Source organism: Nerophis ophidion, linkage group LG17, assembly GCF_033978795.1.
Source record: "Nerophis ophidion isolate RoL-2023_Sa linkage group LG17, RoL_Noph_v1.0, whole genome shotgun sequence".
Classification (NCBI taxonomy): domain Eukaryota; kingdom Metazoa; phylum Chordata; class Actinopteri; order Syngnathiformes; family Syngnathidae; genus Nerophis; species Nerophis ophidion.
In genome coordinates, this window is record NC_084627.1 from 45,633,989 (window position 1) to 45,648,286 (window position 14,298).

At 40.6% G+C, this 14,298-nt stretch overlaps 1 protein-coding gene across 5 annotated transcripts in view; it reads left to right on the plus strand.

Moving 5' to 3' along the window:
* Positions 1–521: 521 nt before the first annotated feature.
* The window catches only part of stom (stomatin), a 50,001-nt gene continuing 36,224 nt past the window's right edge, over positions 522–14,298 (plus strand). For 2 of the 5 annotated variants that reach the window (XM_061877052.1, XM_061877053.1), the window contains exons 1-4: positions 522–702; positions 2,274–2,303; positions 4,218–4,327; positions 7,199–7,271. In XM_061877052.1, coding sequence (XP_061733036.1) covers positions 639–702; positions 2,274–2,303; positions 4,218–4,327; positions 7,199–7,271 — 277 coding nt within the window. In that variant the 5' untranslated portion in view covers positions 522–638. The remainder of the gene's footprint in view (positions 703–2,273; positions 2,304–4,217; positions 4,328–7,198; positions 7,272–14,298) is intronic. The other 3 variants (XM_061877054.1, XM_061877055.1, XM_061877056.1) reach the window with 3 other exon arrangements.

Below are 14,298 nucleotides of genomic sequence, written 5' to 3' on the forward strand. Positions count from 1 at the left end.
GTTGAAAATAAAAATAAACACATTTAGAAATTTATTTTTAAGAAATCTTTTCTTGCGTCCCAGCCTCACCCAGACTCTGCATCCAGTGGCCCCCAAGTAAATAGAGTTAGAGACCCCTGGATTAGATGGATGGCATTTTGAGTAATATGACAATGTGCATATTTTGAATATAACATTACTTCATTTAAATAAGTGCAACAAAATGGAGAGAGTGCGGAAAAGGGGGCGAGTCTGTGCACTTGTGCAGGAGAGGAAATCAATAAAATTTGTGGCCAAAACAAAAAAAAGGGAAAAAAAGGCGTGACTGGTGACGAGAGAACATTTTACCTCTGTTTTGATTTACAGGCATAATCTGGACTCGTCCCCAAGACGTAGGCTAAGTCATAGACGAGTTGTATGTGAATTTTACCTGTATTAAAACAATTCATACAATATACAATATCCAGCGTTTCTCCCTGTCCTGAACAAAATAGTTTCATTTAGGCCGCTTACGTCACAGAACCTTAAAGCCTGCGCGCAGGGTAAAGACAAACCACGGCAAGAGGAGACAAACCTCTCTCTCACGACTTGTTTAACGACACAAGACTCGTTACTTTACACTCTTTGTTGTCTTTTAAGCCTTTTGAAAGTCCTTTTCAATGGACGACGAAGAAGTTGCGATGAAAGCTGCAGAAAGACGGGAACGCCAATCAGGTAACAAAGGTAAAACACTACTTAGGATTTTATATGTTTACTCGCGTTTAACGTCGTAATGTTTCAATCTCCGGACGCCTAAACCTTAAAAAGCCCTTAAATATAACTTATTTCTGCCGTTTTTTGCTTCATAAAATGGCATTCTGTGTGGGTAAAATACTCATTTAAACATTAATTTTAATCATCCAGTACCGTGTATCGCACACATAATCGATATGTGGGCGGAGACTAATTATGACGTCAGCATGCGCCTGTTGCCATGGCGTCTGGGATTGTCATTAAAGGCCTACTGAAACTCACTGCTACCGACCACGCAGTCTGATAGTTTATATATCAATGATGAAATATTAACATTGCAACACATGCCAATACGGCCGGGTTAGTTTACTTAATTGCAATTTTAAATTTCGCGCAAAGTATCCTGTTGAAAACGTCTCGGTATGATGATGCGTACGCGTGACGTCACGGATTGTAGCGGACATTTTGTTCCAGCCCGATCCCAGCTATAAGTCGTCTGCTTGAATCGCATAATTACACAGTATTATGGACATCTATGTTGCTGAATCTTTTACAATTTGTCCAATTAATAACGGAGACGTCAAAGAAGAAAGATGTAGGTGGGAAGCGGTGTATTGCGGCTGCCTTTAGCAACACAAACACAGCCGGTGTTTCCTTGTTTACATTCCCGAAAGATGACGTGAAGCTTTACTATGGAACAGAGCGGTCAAACGAACATGGTTCCCTACCACATGTCAACCGGCAGGTTTCGGTGAGAAAATGGTGGTAATAAGTCGGCTCTTACCGTAGACATGAGCGGAGCTTGCGTCATTCCTCGTGCATCTGTCAAAGAGGCAGTGTCTCCTCCGACCGGCCGCCCCCGAACGTGAGATGCTTCCACCGTGGAGGAAGGGGAAAAAAAGCTCAGCCCGGCCCCAACGGCTGCCTTCAATTCGCCTCGTCGAGAAACGTGACTTCCCTCAGAGACACTAGCGGTCACCACACCGTGGCCACACCCCTCCGACTTTCAGGTACGACCATATAATCTCACTAAAACACTAGTAACACAATAAGCAGAGAAGGGATTTTCCAGAATTATCCTAGTAAATGTGTCTAATAACATCTGAATCGCTCCCACTGCCCTCGTCTTTTTCTTTTCTTTTTTCTAGTCCTTCACTGTCACTTTCCTCATCCACGAATCTTTCATCCTCACTCAAATTAATGGGGAAATCGTCGCTTTCTCGGTCCGAATCGCCTTCGTTGCTGGTGGCCATGATTGTAAACAATGTTCAGATGTGAGGAGCTCCACAACCCGTGACGTCACACGCAAATCGTCTGCTACTTCCGGTACAGGCAAGGCTTTTTTATTAGCGACCAAAAGTTGCGAACTTTATCGTCGATGTTCTCTACTAAATCCTTTCAGCAAAAATACGGCAATATCGCAAAATGATCAAGTGTGACAGATAAAATGGACCTGCTATCCCCGTTTAAATAAGAAAATCTCATTTCAGTAGGCCTTTAAAGTTTACAGCACAGTATTTGAACAAAACAATGGTGTTTTGACCCTTGACCTTTGTCTGTAGGTCCAAGCAGTGCTTTACATGATGCGGAAGGTACTGCATACCATCACCTCTGTAGACCAGTGTTTTTCAACCTTTGCTGAAGCCAAGGCGAATTTTTTTTCTTTGAAAAAGTCCGGACGGAGACACACCTCAAACAGAAAATATTAAAAAAATGAAACTCAGTAGCCGATATTGACTATAATAAGTCGTTCTCGCAAGTGTTGGATATGAATTAAAACATTGCAACACTATAAGTCTTGTCTCAGAGTAGAAGTACGACATTACGGCATGCATTATTTGCAGTTTTTTTGGGTGTTTTTCTTGTGCGTAGTGTTTTAGTTCTTTGCGCTCCTGATTTGTGGACGCCATCTGCTGCTCCACACGTTGTAAGTCTTTGCTGTCGTCCAGCATTCTGGTTTTGTCTACTTTGCAGCCAGTTCAGTTCTAGTTTCGTTTTGCATAGCCATCCCTAAGCCTCAATGCCTTTTTCTTAGTGGCATTCCCCTTTTGTTTACTTTTGGATGAAGACTTAGACTTCCTTTTCAATGTCATTCAATTTCGAACTTTACTGTACAGATAAGAACAAAATTGTTTCGCGTTAGCTCATGGTAGTGCAGGATAAAAAAGCAATAAGGTACAGATATAAATAAATAGATTACTGTGCAGATGAATATATTGCACTTTTGCATATGCATCCACGTTTATGGATGTATGTTGTATTGTCTTTATTTTCCAGCTAGTTTTTTGAGTGTTTTCTTGTGTGTAGTGTTTTAGTTCTTGTCTTACGCCCCTGCTTTGTTTTTTAAATCAAAACTGTTGGAAGTTGTTGCTATCCTTTGTTGATTGTCATGTCATGTACGGACGTACTTTGTGGACCCTGTCTGCTGCTGTCGTCCAGCATTCCGTTTTTGTTTACTTTGCAGCCAGTTCAGTTCTAGTTTTGTTTTGCATAGCCTTCCCCAAGCCTCAGTGCCTTTTCTTAGTGGCATTCCCCTTTTGTTTACTTTTGGATTAAGCATTAGATACCTTTTTACCTGCACACTGCCTCCTGCTGTCGTCTGCATATTGTGATCACAACAGACCATGTTCCCGACCTCTGCGAAGCAATTAGCTACCTGCTGCCACCCACTGATATGGAAGAGTATTACACGGTTTTGGTGCCGAGCTCTAGACTATGTCCCACTCTCCCTTGTGGAAGGGGTCCGGTCCGATCCGGTGGCCATGTACTGCTTGCCTGTGTATCGGCTGGGGACATCTCTGCGCTGCTGATCCGCCTCCGCTTGGGATGGTTTCCTGCTGGCTCCGCTGTGAATGGGACTCTCGCTGCTGTGTTGGATCCGCTTTGGACTGGACTCTCGCGACTGTGTTGGATCCATTATAGATTGAACTTTCACAGTACCATGTTAGACCCGCTCGACATCCATTGCTTTCCTCCTCTCCAAGGTTCTCATAGTCATCATTGTCACCGACGTCCCACTGGGTGTGAGTTTTCCTTGCCCTTATGTGGGCCTACCGAGGATGTCGTAGTGGTTTGTGCAGCCCTTTGAGACACTAGTGATTTAGGGCTATATAAGTAAACATTGATTGATTGATTGATTGATAGACAGCACAGACACTCAACAACGGCACGTTATTTGCCGATTATAATTACCGGTTTGCAAGAAAATATTTTTAACCCCAATTAGATGAAATTACATAATCTCAGACGGCACACCAGACAATATCTCACGGTACACTAGTGTGCGGCGGAACAGTGGTTGAAAAACACTGCTATAGACCAAAAAATTCTGTTATTGCATGTCAATCATTGTTTTGAAGTGAAGCTCCAACTGCGGGGAAGGGCAGCAGCTATTACTGCTAGCCTTTAACCTTGCTAAATGATCAGTGAACACAGAAGGAAGTGTTAGCCACCCTGGTGCATGACTACAAAACATTAAGTGTGTCTTTTCTCTTTTTAATTTCCAGCCTTGGACGATGGAGACTCTGATATTGGCTTCTGTGGCTGGCTGCTGGTGGGAATGTCTCTTCTCCTCATGGTGGTCACACTGCCAATCTCCATTTGGATGTGCATTAAGGTCAGCTGGTGAATAATAGATGCATTGCGGTTGTCAAGCTTATGAGATGAAATGCAATTGTGACACTATTATTGTTTTATTTCTATCCATGGCAGTGATGGTGATGGGAATGAGTGATAATAACAGTGATTTGTTTGTGTGTTTGTTGTTTACTGCTTCAATCACTTTTACTGATGTTAGGATTATTATTATTGTTATCGATGTAAATACTGTATTTTCCCGACAATAGGGCGCACCGGATTATAAGGCGCACTGCCGATGAAAAGTCTATTTTTGATCTTTTTTCATATATTAGGCTTACCGGATTATAAGGCGCAAAAAAGGAGTCTTTTTTTCTTTTTTTTGTAAATGTAAAAGACTTCCTTGTGATCTACATCGGTGGTTCTCAACCTTTTTTTAATGATGAACATGTGAACATTTTTTAAATTGAAGTACCCCCTAATCAAAGCAAAGCATTTTGGGCTGGAAAAAAAGAGATAAAGAAGTAAAATACAGGACTATGTCATCAGTTTCTGATTTGCTAAAATGTATTACAGTGCAAAATATTGCTCATTTGTAGTGGTCTTTCTTGAACTATTTGGGAAAAATTATATAAAAATAACTAAAAAATAGTTGAAAAATAAACAAGTGATTCAATTATAAATAAAGATTTCTACACATGGAAGTAATCATCAACTTAAAGTGCCCTCTTTGTGGATTGTAATAGAGATCCATCTGGATTTACGAACTTAATTTTAAACAATTATTCACAACAAAATAAATCTTTAACATCAATATTTATGGAACATGTCAACAAAAATCTAGCTGTCAACACTGAATATTGCATTGTTGCATTTCTTTTCACAGTTTATGAACTTACATTCATATTCAATAAATACATTTACAAAGGATCTTTGAATTGTTGCTATTTTTAAAATATATTTAAAAAATCTCACGTACCCCTTGGCATACCTTCAAGTACCCCCAGGGGTACGCGTACCCCCATTTGAGAACCACTGGTCTACATAACAGGTAATGGTGGTTCTTTGGTCAGATTGTTGCATTGATGATGTTTTACAAACCATCTTCAAGTCGCTTTCTGACAGTCGCTTCAGGATGCGCCGTTTTGTGGGCGGTCTTATTTACGTGGCTCACCTTCAGCAGCGTCTTTTTTCCATCAGCTTTGTTGTAGCGGTGTAGCGTGCAAGGACGGGAGTGGAAGAAGTGTCAAAAGATGGAGCTAACTGTTTTAATGATATTCAGACTTTACTTCAATCAATAACGGAGCAGCATCTCCTCATCCGTGGCTCACGAGTGCAACAATGCCGGAAATGTGTCCCGTTAAAAAACGTCGGACCGGAACTCTCTAGTAACTAAAGTTCCTTGGGTGAATAATGTAAACTCACTACACCGGTATGTTTTAGCACTTTCATGGCGACATTACTGACTGTAAGAACTTTACACTACTTTATATTAGAAATGGCAACAGCGGAGGATGAATGTCCCATAACAAGAAGATAAAGAAAAAGACGAAGCTTATTGACTACGGTGTCTCCACAGACTACAAAGGCGGACACGCGCAAATATTGTGGACTTATGCAGGTTGATTGGCAACACTAAATTGGCCCTAGTGTGTGAATGTGAGTGTGAATGTTGACTGTCTATCTGTGTTGGCCCTGCCATGAGATGACGACTTGTCCAGGGAGTACCCCGCCTTTCGCCCGATTGTAGCTGAGGTAGGCACCAACAACCACAAAGGGAATAAGCGGTAGAAAATGGATGGATGGATGGATATGCAGATCCCAAATATAGATCAGAAGGTAAGAAAAGTTGCTTTAGTGCCACGGACTACAAAGGCGGACTCGCGCAAATTTTGAGGACTTATGCAGATCCAAAATATAGATCAGAAGGTAAAAAAAGTTGCTTTTGCATAATATTGCAAAACAAAACGCCAGATAATGTCTTCCCTCATACACAAACCATAATAATACTCCTATGTTGAAGCACAGCACAATCCATCAAGCGGTGCGGCTTCATAGCTTACCAAAGTCGTACTAAAAACATTTTGATAGATTTTTGAGCGCCGTGTGTAATGTGCTAAATTTTCAATAGAACATAAAACATTTTGGCTGCAGTTTTTTTTGTCTACACGTATTTTTTGTGCGACTGCCATATACTGGTCAGACGTATCATTACACCATGTACCAAATAAAATAGCTTTGAGGTCGGTAAGCACAACCAAATCAGGCGCACCGGGTTATAAGAAGCCCTGTCGAGTTTTGAAAAAATGAAAAGATTTTAAGTGCGCCTTATAGTCCGAAAAATACGGTATTATTGTTATTATTGATACTGCAGTTATTATTCGTTTTTGTTTGTCCTTTCCGTGTTTTATTTTTTAGTGTTCTATTTGTATGGCTTCTCAATCACTCTGCGGGCTACTATTTGAAATCTTGCGTGGTTGTGATAGTCTATACCGGTGGTTCTCAAACTTTTTTCACCAAGTACCACCACAGACTACACTTGGCTCTCCCAAGCGCCACCATAATGATCAGCATTAAAATACAGTACAGAAGTAGACCTAAATATTGATTAAAAACAAAGCAGAGGTTTTATTTGACAAGTATATTTAATATTTGTGCCCATTGTAACAATACAATCAGTTTGAATATTTGATTAAGTGATTGTTTGGCTGGGGATGGAGCCCGCGTACTACTAGTGGTACATGTACCACAGTTTGAGAATCACTGGTCCAAAGACTGGTAAGCCGATGTTCTAATGAATGTATTGTTGTTGTTTTAAAAAGGAAACATATCTAATTACAGGGTATACATAGGTTGAATTTCATGAAAGCAGGATTTACAAGCTCTTTGTGTGTTTTGCCTCTGTACACAGATCGTGAAGGAGTATGAGCGAGCCATTATTTTCCGTCTGGGACGCCTTTTGCGAGGAGGAGCCAAAGGACCAGGTTGGACTACCGCAATATCCACAATAATAAAAATTAGGGATGCACCGATTAATGGGTAACCGAATATATTCAGCCTTCGGTGGAATGAGTTAAAAACAATTCCGAATAGTGGCGTGTGACGCAATTTTTTGACGCGATGACGCAATCAACCAACGTGCAGTGACGCGGTGACGTTGGGATATGTTGTGTACCTGTATAAGTGTATGAGGTTACAAGCACACACTTATTGAGATTTAGTGGGGCCTCTGTTTACATTATTAGCCTGTTGTGTAGGCTACCTGTATAAGTGTAAGAGGTTACAAGCACACACTTAATTGAGATTTACTTGAGCCTTCTGTTTACATTATTAGCATATCTACTGTGGCTAAGCAGACTTTTGCCAAAAGGACAATAATTCATTTGTTGTGGGTTTATCCACTTTAATGCACTTTATTTTTTTTTTGGAATGCATGTTTTGTTTGAAGGCCTAATATAAATGAAAAACTGTGCTTTTTTTGAAAAGCAAAGGCTACTGGTATATTAAAAAAATGTCAATATTCAATAAAAAAAAAACTTTATTTGAAAAACATGTCTAAATATTTATTCTAGGCTATTTATGCAATATAAAAAAAATTGTGAAAAACTGCATTCATTATTCGGTATTCGGCCTTCGGCCAAGCGTTTAAATTTTATTGGGCTTCAGCTTCGGCCACAAATTTTCATTTCGGTGCATCCCTAATAAAAATGATATGCAAAATAGGAGTATTATTATGGTGTGTGTATAAGTTAAGACATATTATCCAACTTTTCTTACCTTCTGCTACCTGCTGATCTGTATTTGGGGTCTGCATAAGTCCTGAAAATGTGCGCTCGTCCGCCTTTGTAGTCCGTGGCGAATAATGATATGAATCCTTTAAAGGCCTACTGAAACCCACTACTAGCGACCACGCAGTCTGATAGTTTATATATCAATGATGAAATATTAACATTGCAACACATGCCAATACGACCTTTTTAGTTTACTAAATTACAATTTTAAATTTCCCGCGGAGTTTCCTGTTGAAAACGTCGCGGAATGATGACGCGTGTTTGTGACGTTATTGGTTGGAGGGGACATATATTAGCCCAGCACCACTTGCGGCTAAAAGTCGTCTCTTTTCATCGCGCAATTACACAGTATTTTGGTAATCTGTGTTGCTGAATCTTTTGCAATTTGTTCAATTAATAATGGAGATGTCATAGTAGAAAGATGGAGGTGGGAAGCTTTAGCCTTTAGCCACACGGTGTTTCCTTGTTTAAAATTCTCGGAGGTGAAGCTTTACTATGGATCAGAGCAGTCAAGCGAACATGGTTCCCGACCACTTGTCAACCGGTAGGTTTTGGTGAGAAAATTGTGGTAAAAAGTCGCCTTGTACCGGAGATCAGCGGAGCTTCTGTCCTGCTGCAGCTTCGTGACTTCTCTCAGAGACTGGCGTCAACACACCTGTGGACACACCCCTCCGACTATCAGGTACTATTTAACTCACTAAAACATTAGCAACACAATAGAAAGATAAGGGATTTCCCAGAATTATCCTAGTAAATGTGTCTAAAAACATCTGAATCGCTCACAATGAATCGCTTTATTTTTTTTATTTTATTTTATTTTTTCTAGTCCTTCACTCTAAATTTCCTCATCCACAAATCTTTCATCCTCGCTCAAATTAAGGGGTAAATTGTTGCTTTCACGGTCCGAATTTCTCTTGCTGCTGGAGGCTCACATTATAAACAATGTGAGGATGTGAGGAGCCCTCACACCGGTGACGTCATCGTCTGCTACTTCCCGTAAAGGCAAGGCTTTTTTATTAGCGACCTAAAGTTGCGAACTTTATCGTCAATGTTCTCTACTAAATCCTTTCAGCAAAAATGTGGCAATATCGCGAAATTAACAAATATGACACATATAATGGACCTACTATCCCTTTTTGAATAAGAAAATCTCATTTCATTAGGCTTTTAATGCGCTCTATAAGCCGGTGTGCCTTTTGTATGAAAATAGACCTGACTTTATTGTTCCATAGAGGGCATATTTGCAGTGCATAATTTAAGTAATATATGTTGTGATGTATTATTACTCGCAGAGATTTTTTTTATTTGACACATCAGCTGGCATCCCTGAACGTTCACACATTATTTTTGAGGCCAAAGCAGGTGTTAGTTAGCAATTAGTCGCCACACAATGACTTTGCAAATGTTTTACATCTGAATGTGGAGCAGAGAGATCAGTTGTCCTCTGAGAAGAACAAATAATCGGCCCTGGTAGAAACCTTGTTCAATCCCATCCCAACTGCTTGTACGTTACGAGCGGTCTTGATTTAATTTCTGACATAAATAGGATCATGCATCAACGGTTGCCTAGTTACGCGCAGACATTTGCAGACGGACTGAAAGTTGGGACAGATGGCCCAGAGCACCGACCTCATCTCAAGTGGTTAAGCAACAAAGACATCACAGTGAAGTTCAATTTATTGGCATTAGTGTGGGGAAAGAGCAAGTACCGTCAAGATAGTGAAATATCCGGTTGTGTCGTCTTAAGTACGAGATGCATTGCTGCAGTAATACAGAAAGTCAATCGGAGTTTGGTAAGATGGAAGTCATTGGCACGAATCAGAAATGGAAACAATATGCAGGTCTTAGAAGAAGATGTCCTCCTCATGCCGCAATAAAGCTAATTCACCAGGGCCTCGTTTATGTGACGCCATATGTCTGCCAGGGCTATTTGAGTTGTAGATGTGTAAATAAATCTGAAAATAGTGATGGCGCCGTCTTGTTTTTTTCGTTGCTTTTTCGTAAGACGAGGTATTTGTTGAGAAAAACACGTGCTCCCACGAGGAACAATTTGCATACATCTCATAGCTCACTGTCTCTTCATCTTTGATTTGTTGTTTTACTGCGTCCAATAAAAACAGGGAGTGTCCTCTTAAAAAAAAAACGGTGAAATTGGACTCCCCAGAGTCTCGGGGGACGCCATTTGTGACAGCGTGGGGTAATAATAGTGCTCTGCCAGCACATTTCACATTCCTGGGGGCCTTGTGGCGCCCATGCCCCAACTAAAGTTACTGTTTAGTTTCCTTAACCTCAGCCACACGACTGGCTGTGGGGGGAAAAATGCATGATTTTACAAACCCTGTTTCCATATGAGTTGAGAAATTGTGTTAGATGTAAATATAAACGGAATACAATGATTTGCAAATCATTTTCAACCCATATTCAGTTGAATATGCTACAAAGACAACATATTTGATGTTCAAACTGATAAACATTTTTGTTTTTGCAAATAATCATTAACTTTAGAATTTGATGCCAGCAACATGTGACAAAGAAGTTGAGAAAGGTGGCAATACATACTGATAAATTTGAGAAATGCTCATCAAACACTTATTTGGAACATCCCACAGGTGTGCAGGCTAAATAGGAACAGGTGGGTGCCATGATTGGATATAAAACCAGCTTGCAGGAAATGCAAAGTAATTCACAAACAAGGATGGGGCGAGGGTCACCAATGTGTAAGCAAATTGTCGAACAGTTTTAGAACAACATTTCTCAACGAACTATTGCAAGGAATTTAGGGATTTTACCATCTACGGTCCGTAAAATCATCAAAAGGTTCAAAGAATCTGGAGAAATCACTGCACGCAAGAGATGATATTACGGGCGGGATAGCTCGGTTGGTAGAGCGGCCGTGCCAGCAACTTGAGGGTTGCAGGTTCGATTCCCGCTTCCGCCAATCTAGTCACTGCCGTTGTGTCCTTGGGCAAGACACTTTACCCAACAGCTCCCAGTGCCACCCACACAGGTTTAAATGTAACTTAGATATTGGGTTTCACTATGTAAAGCGCTTTGTCACTAGAGAAAAGCGCTATATAAATATAATTCACTTCACTTCACTATTACAGACCTTTGACCCCTCAGGCAGTACTGCATCAAAAACCGACATCAGTGTGTAAAGGATATCACCACATGGGCTCAGGAACACTTCATAAAACCACTATCAGTAACTACAGTTGGTCGCTACATCTGTAAGTGCACGTTAAAACTCTACTATGCAAAGCAAAACCCATTTATCAACAACACCAAGGAACGCCGCTGGCTTCGCTGGGGCCGAGCTCATCTAAGATGGACTGGTGCAAAGTGGAAAAGTGTTCTGTGGTCTGACGAGTCCGCATTTCAAATTATATTTGTAAACTGTGGACGTGGTGTCCTCCGGAACAAAGAGAAAAATAACCATCCCGATTGTTTTGGGCGCAAGGTTCAAAAGCCAGCATCTGTGATGGTATGGAGGTGTATTAATGCCCAAAGCATGGGTAACTAACACATCTGTGATGGCACCATTAATGCTGAAAGGTACATACAGGTTTTGGAGCAACATATGTTGTCATCCAAGCAACGTTATCATGGACGCCCCTGCTTATTTCAGCACGACAATGCTAAGCCACGTGTTACGACAGCGTGGTTTCGTAGTAAAAGAGTGTGGGTACTTTCCTGGCCCACCTGCAGTCCAGACCTGTCTCCCATCGAAAATGTGTGGTGCATTTTGAAGCGTAAAATACGACAGCGGAGATCCCGGACTGGTGAACTAAAGCTCTACATCAAAGAAGAATGAGAAAGAATTCCACTTTCAAGGCTTCAAAAATTAGTTTCCTCTGTTCCCAAACGTTTATTGGGTGTTGTTAAAAGAAAAGGTGATGTAACACAGTGGTGAACATGCCCTTTCCCAACTACTTTGGCACAAGTTGCAACCATGAAATTCTAAGTTAATGATAATTTGCAAAAAAAAAAAAAGTTAATGAGTTTGAACATCAAATATATTGTGTTTGTATTGCATTCAACTGAATATGGGATAAAATGATTTGCAAATCATTGTATTCTGTTTATATTTACATCTAACACAATTTCCCAACTCATATGGAAACAGAGTTTGAAATGTGATGCAGGCTTGTCTGTACAGTTTGTCTATAAATCCAGTAGTTTTGTTTATTGCTGCTCAATTTTCGTGCTTAAACTTGAGCCATTGATTCTCAAGGACAAATACTTCATGCTTATATAACCTGAGGGTTGGAAAAACAATTTGGAGTAAGTGTTGGCAACCTTTAACACTCGAGGGCGCCAAGTTTCAGAAGTTTAGCAAGCAAATGATCCCGCCCTGTTCCTGCTCCGAGCATGCAAGTCCTGCCACACACGCAGAAGAAACACAATAAGCGGAAACCAAAGCACAACATTTGTTCTGTATAGCCAGAAGTAAAAAAAAAGAAATGTCAGCTGAAAATATTCGTTACTAGCCAGTATTGGCAACAACACGAGCCATTACACAACATTTTTAATATTACTGTATTATAAGGCGCACTGCCGATGAGCGGGTCCAGTCAGGTCTAATTTCATACAAAAGGCGCATCAAAGGGGTCATATTATGTTTTTCTAAATGTAAAATACTTCCTTGTAGTCTACATAACATGTAATGGTGGTTCTTTGGTCAAAATGTTTTATAGATGATGTTTTACACATCATATTTAAGTCTCTTTCTGACAGTAGCTGTAGGATGCGCCATTTAGTGGGCGGGTCTTATTTACGTGGCTCACCTTCAACAGCATCTTCTCCCCGTCATTTCTGGTGTAGCGGTGTAGCGTGCAAGGACGGGAGAGGAAGAAGTGTCAAAAGATGGCGCTAACTGTTTAAATGACAATCAGACTTTACTTAGTGGGGCGGTTTAGCTCGGTTGGTTGAGTTGCCGTGCCAGCAACTTGAGTGTTGCAGGTTCGATTCCCGCTTCCACCATCCTAGTCACTGCCGTTGTGTCCTTGGGCAAGACACTTTACCCACCTGCTTCCAGTGCCACCCACACTGGTTTGAATGTAACTTAGATATTGGGTTTCACTATGTAAAGCGCTTTGAGTCACTAGAGAAAAAGCACTATATAAATATAATTCACTTCACTTTACTTCAATCAATAACCAGGCAGCATCTCCTCATCCGCGGCTCACTAGTGCAACAACAACGCCCGAAATGTGTCCCGTGAAAAACCGTCCGACCGGAACTCTCTAATAACTAAAGTTCCCTGGGTGAATAATGTAAACTCACTACACCGGTATGTTTTAGCGCTTTCATGGCGAGTTTACTGACAGATATAAGTACAAACTTGACACTACTTTATATTAGAAATGGCAACAGCGGAGGATGAATGTAACATAACAAGAAGATGGAGAAAAAGAAGAAGCTTATCGACTACAGAGTCGGCATGGACTAAAAAAGCGGACTCACGCAAACTTATGCAGATCCCAAATATACATTATGTTAGACCCGCTCGACATCCATTGCTTTCGGTCCCCAAGGTTTCTCATAGTCATCATTGTCACTGTCAGCGACGTCCCACTGGGTGTGAGTTTTTCCTTGCCCTTATGTGGGCTCTACAGAGGATGTTGTTGTGGTTTGTGCAGCCCTTTGAGACACTTGTGATTTAGGGCTCTATAAATAAACGATTGATTGATTGACATCAGCAGGTACCAGAAGGTAAGAAAAGTTGGTTTTGAATAATATTGCGAAACAAAATGCCAGATATTGTCTTCCCTTATAAACACACCATAATAATACTCGTATGTTGAAGCACAGTACAATCCATCTAGCGGTGCGGCTTCATAGCTTACCAAAAACATTTTGACAGATTTTTGAGCGCCGTGTGTAATGGTCTATATTTTCAATGGAGCATGTAAAATGTTGGTGTTGTTTACTTGAGTCATATTGCAGTCTACACGTATCTCTTATGTGTGACTGCCATCACATTGCAGTCTACACATATCTCTTATGTGTGAGAGCCATCTACTGGTCACACTTATTATGTCACCATGTACCAAATAAAATAGCTTCGAGGTCGGTAAGCACAAACAAAATTATTCCAGACATTCGGCGCGCCGGGTTTTAAGGCGCATTGTTGAGTTTTGATAAAAGGATTTTAAGTGTGCCTTATAGTCCAAAAAATATGTTGTGTTATATAAATAATAAACAAGGAATGGGTACA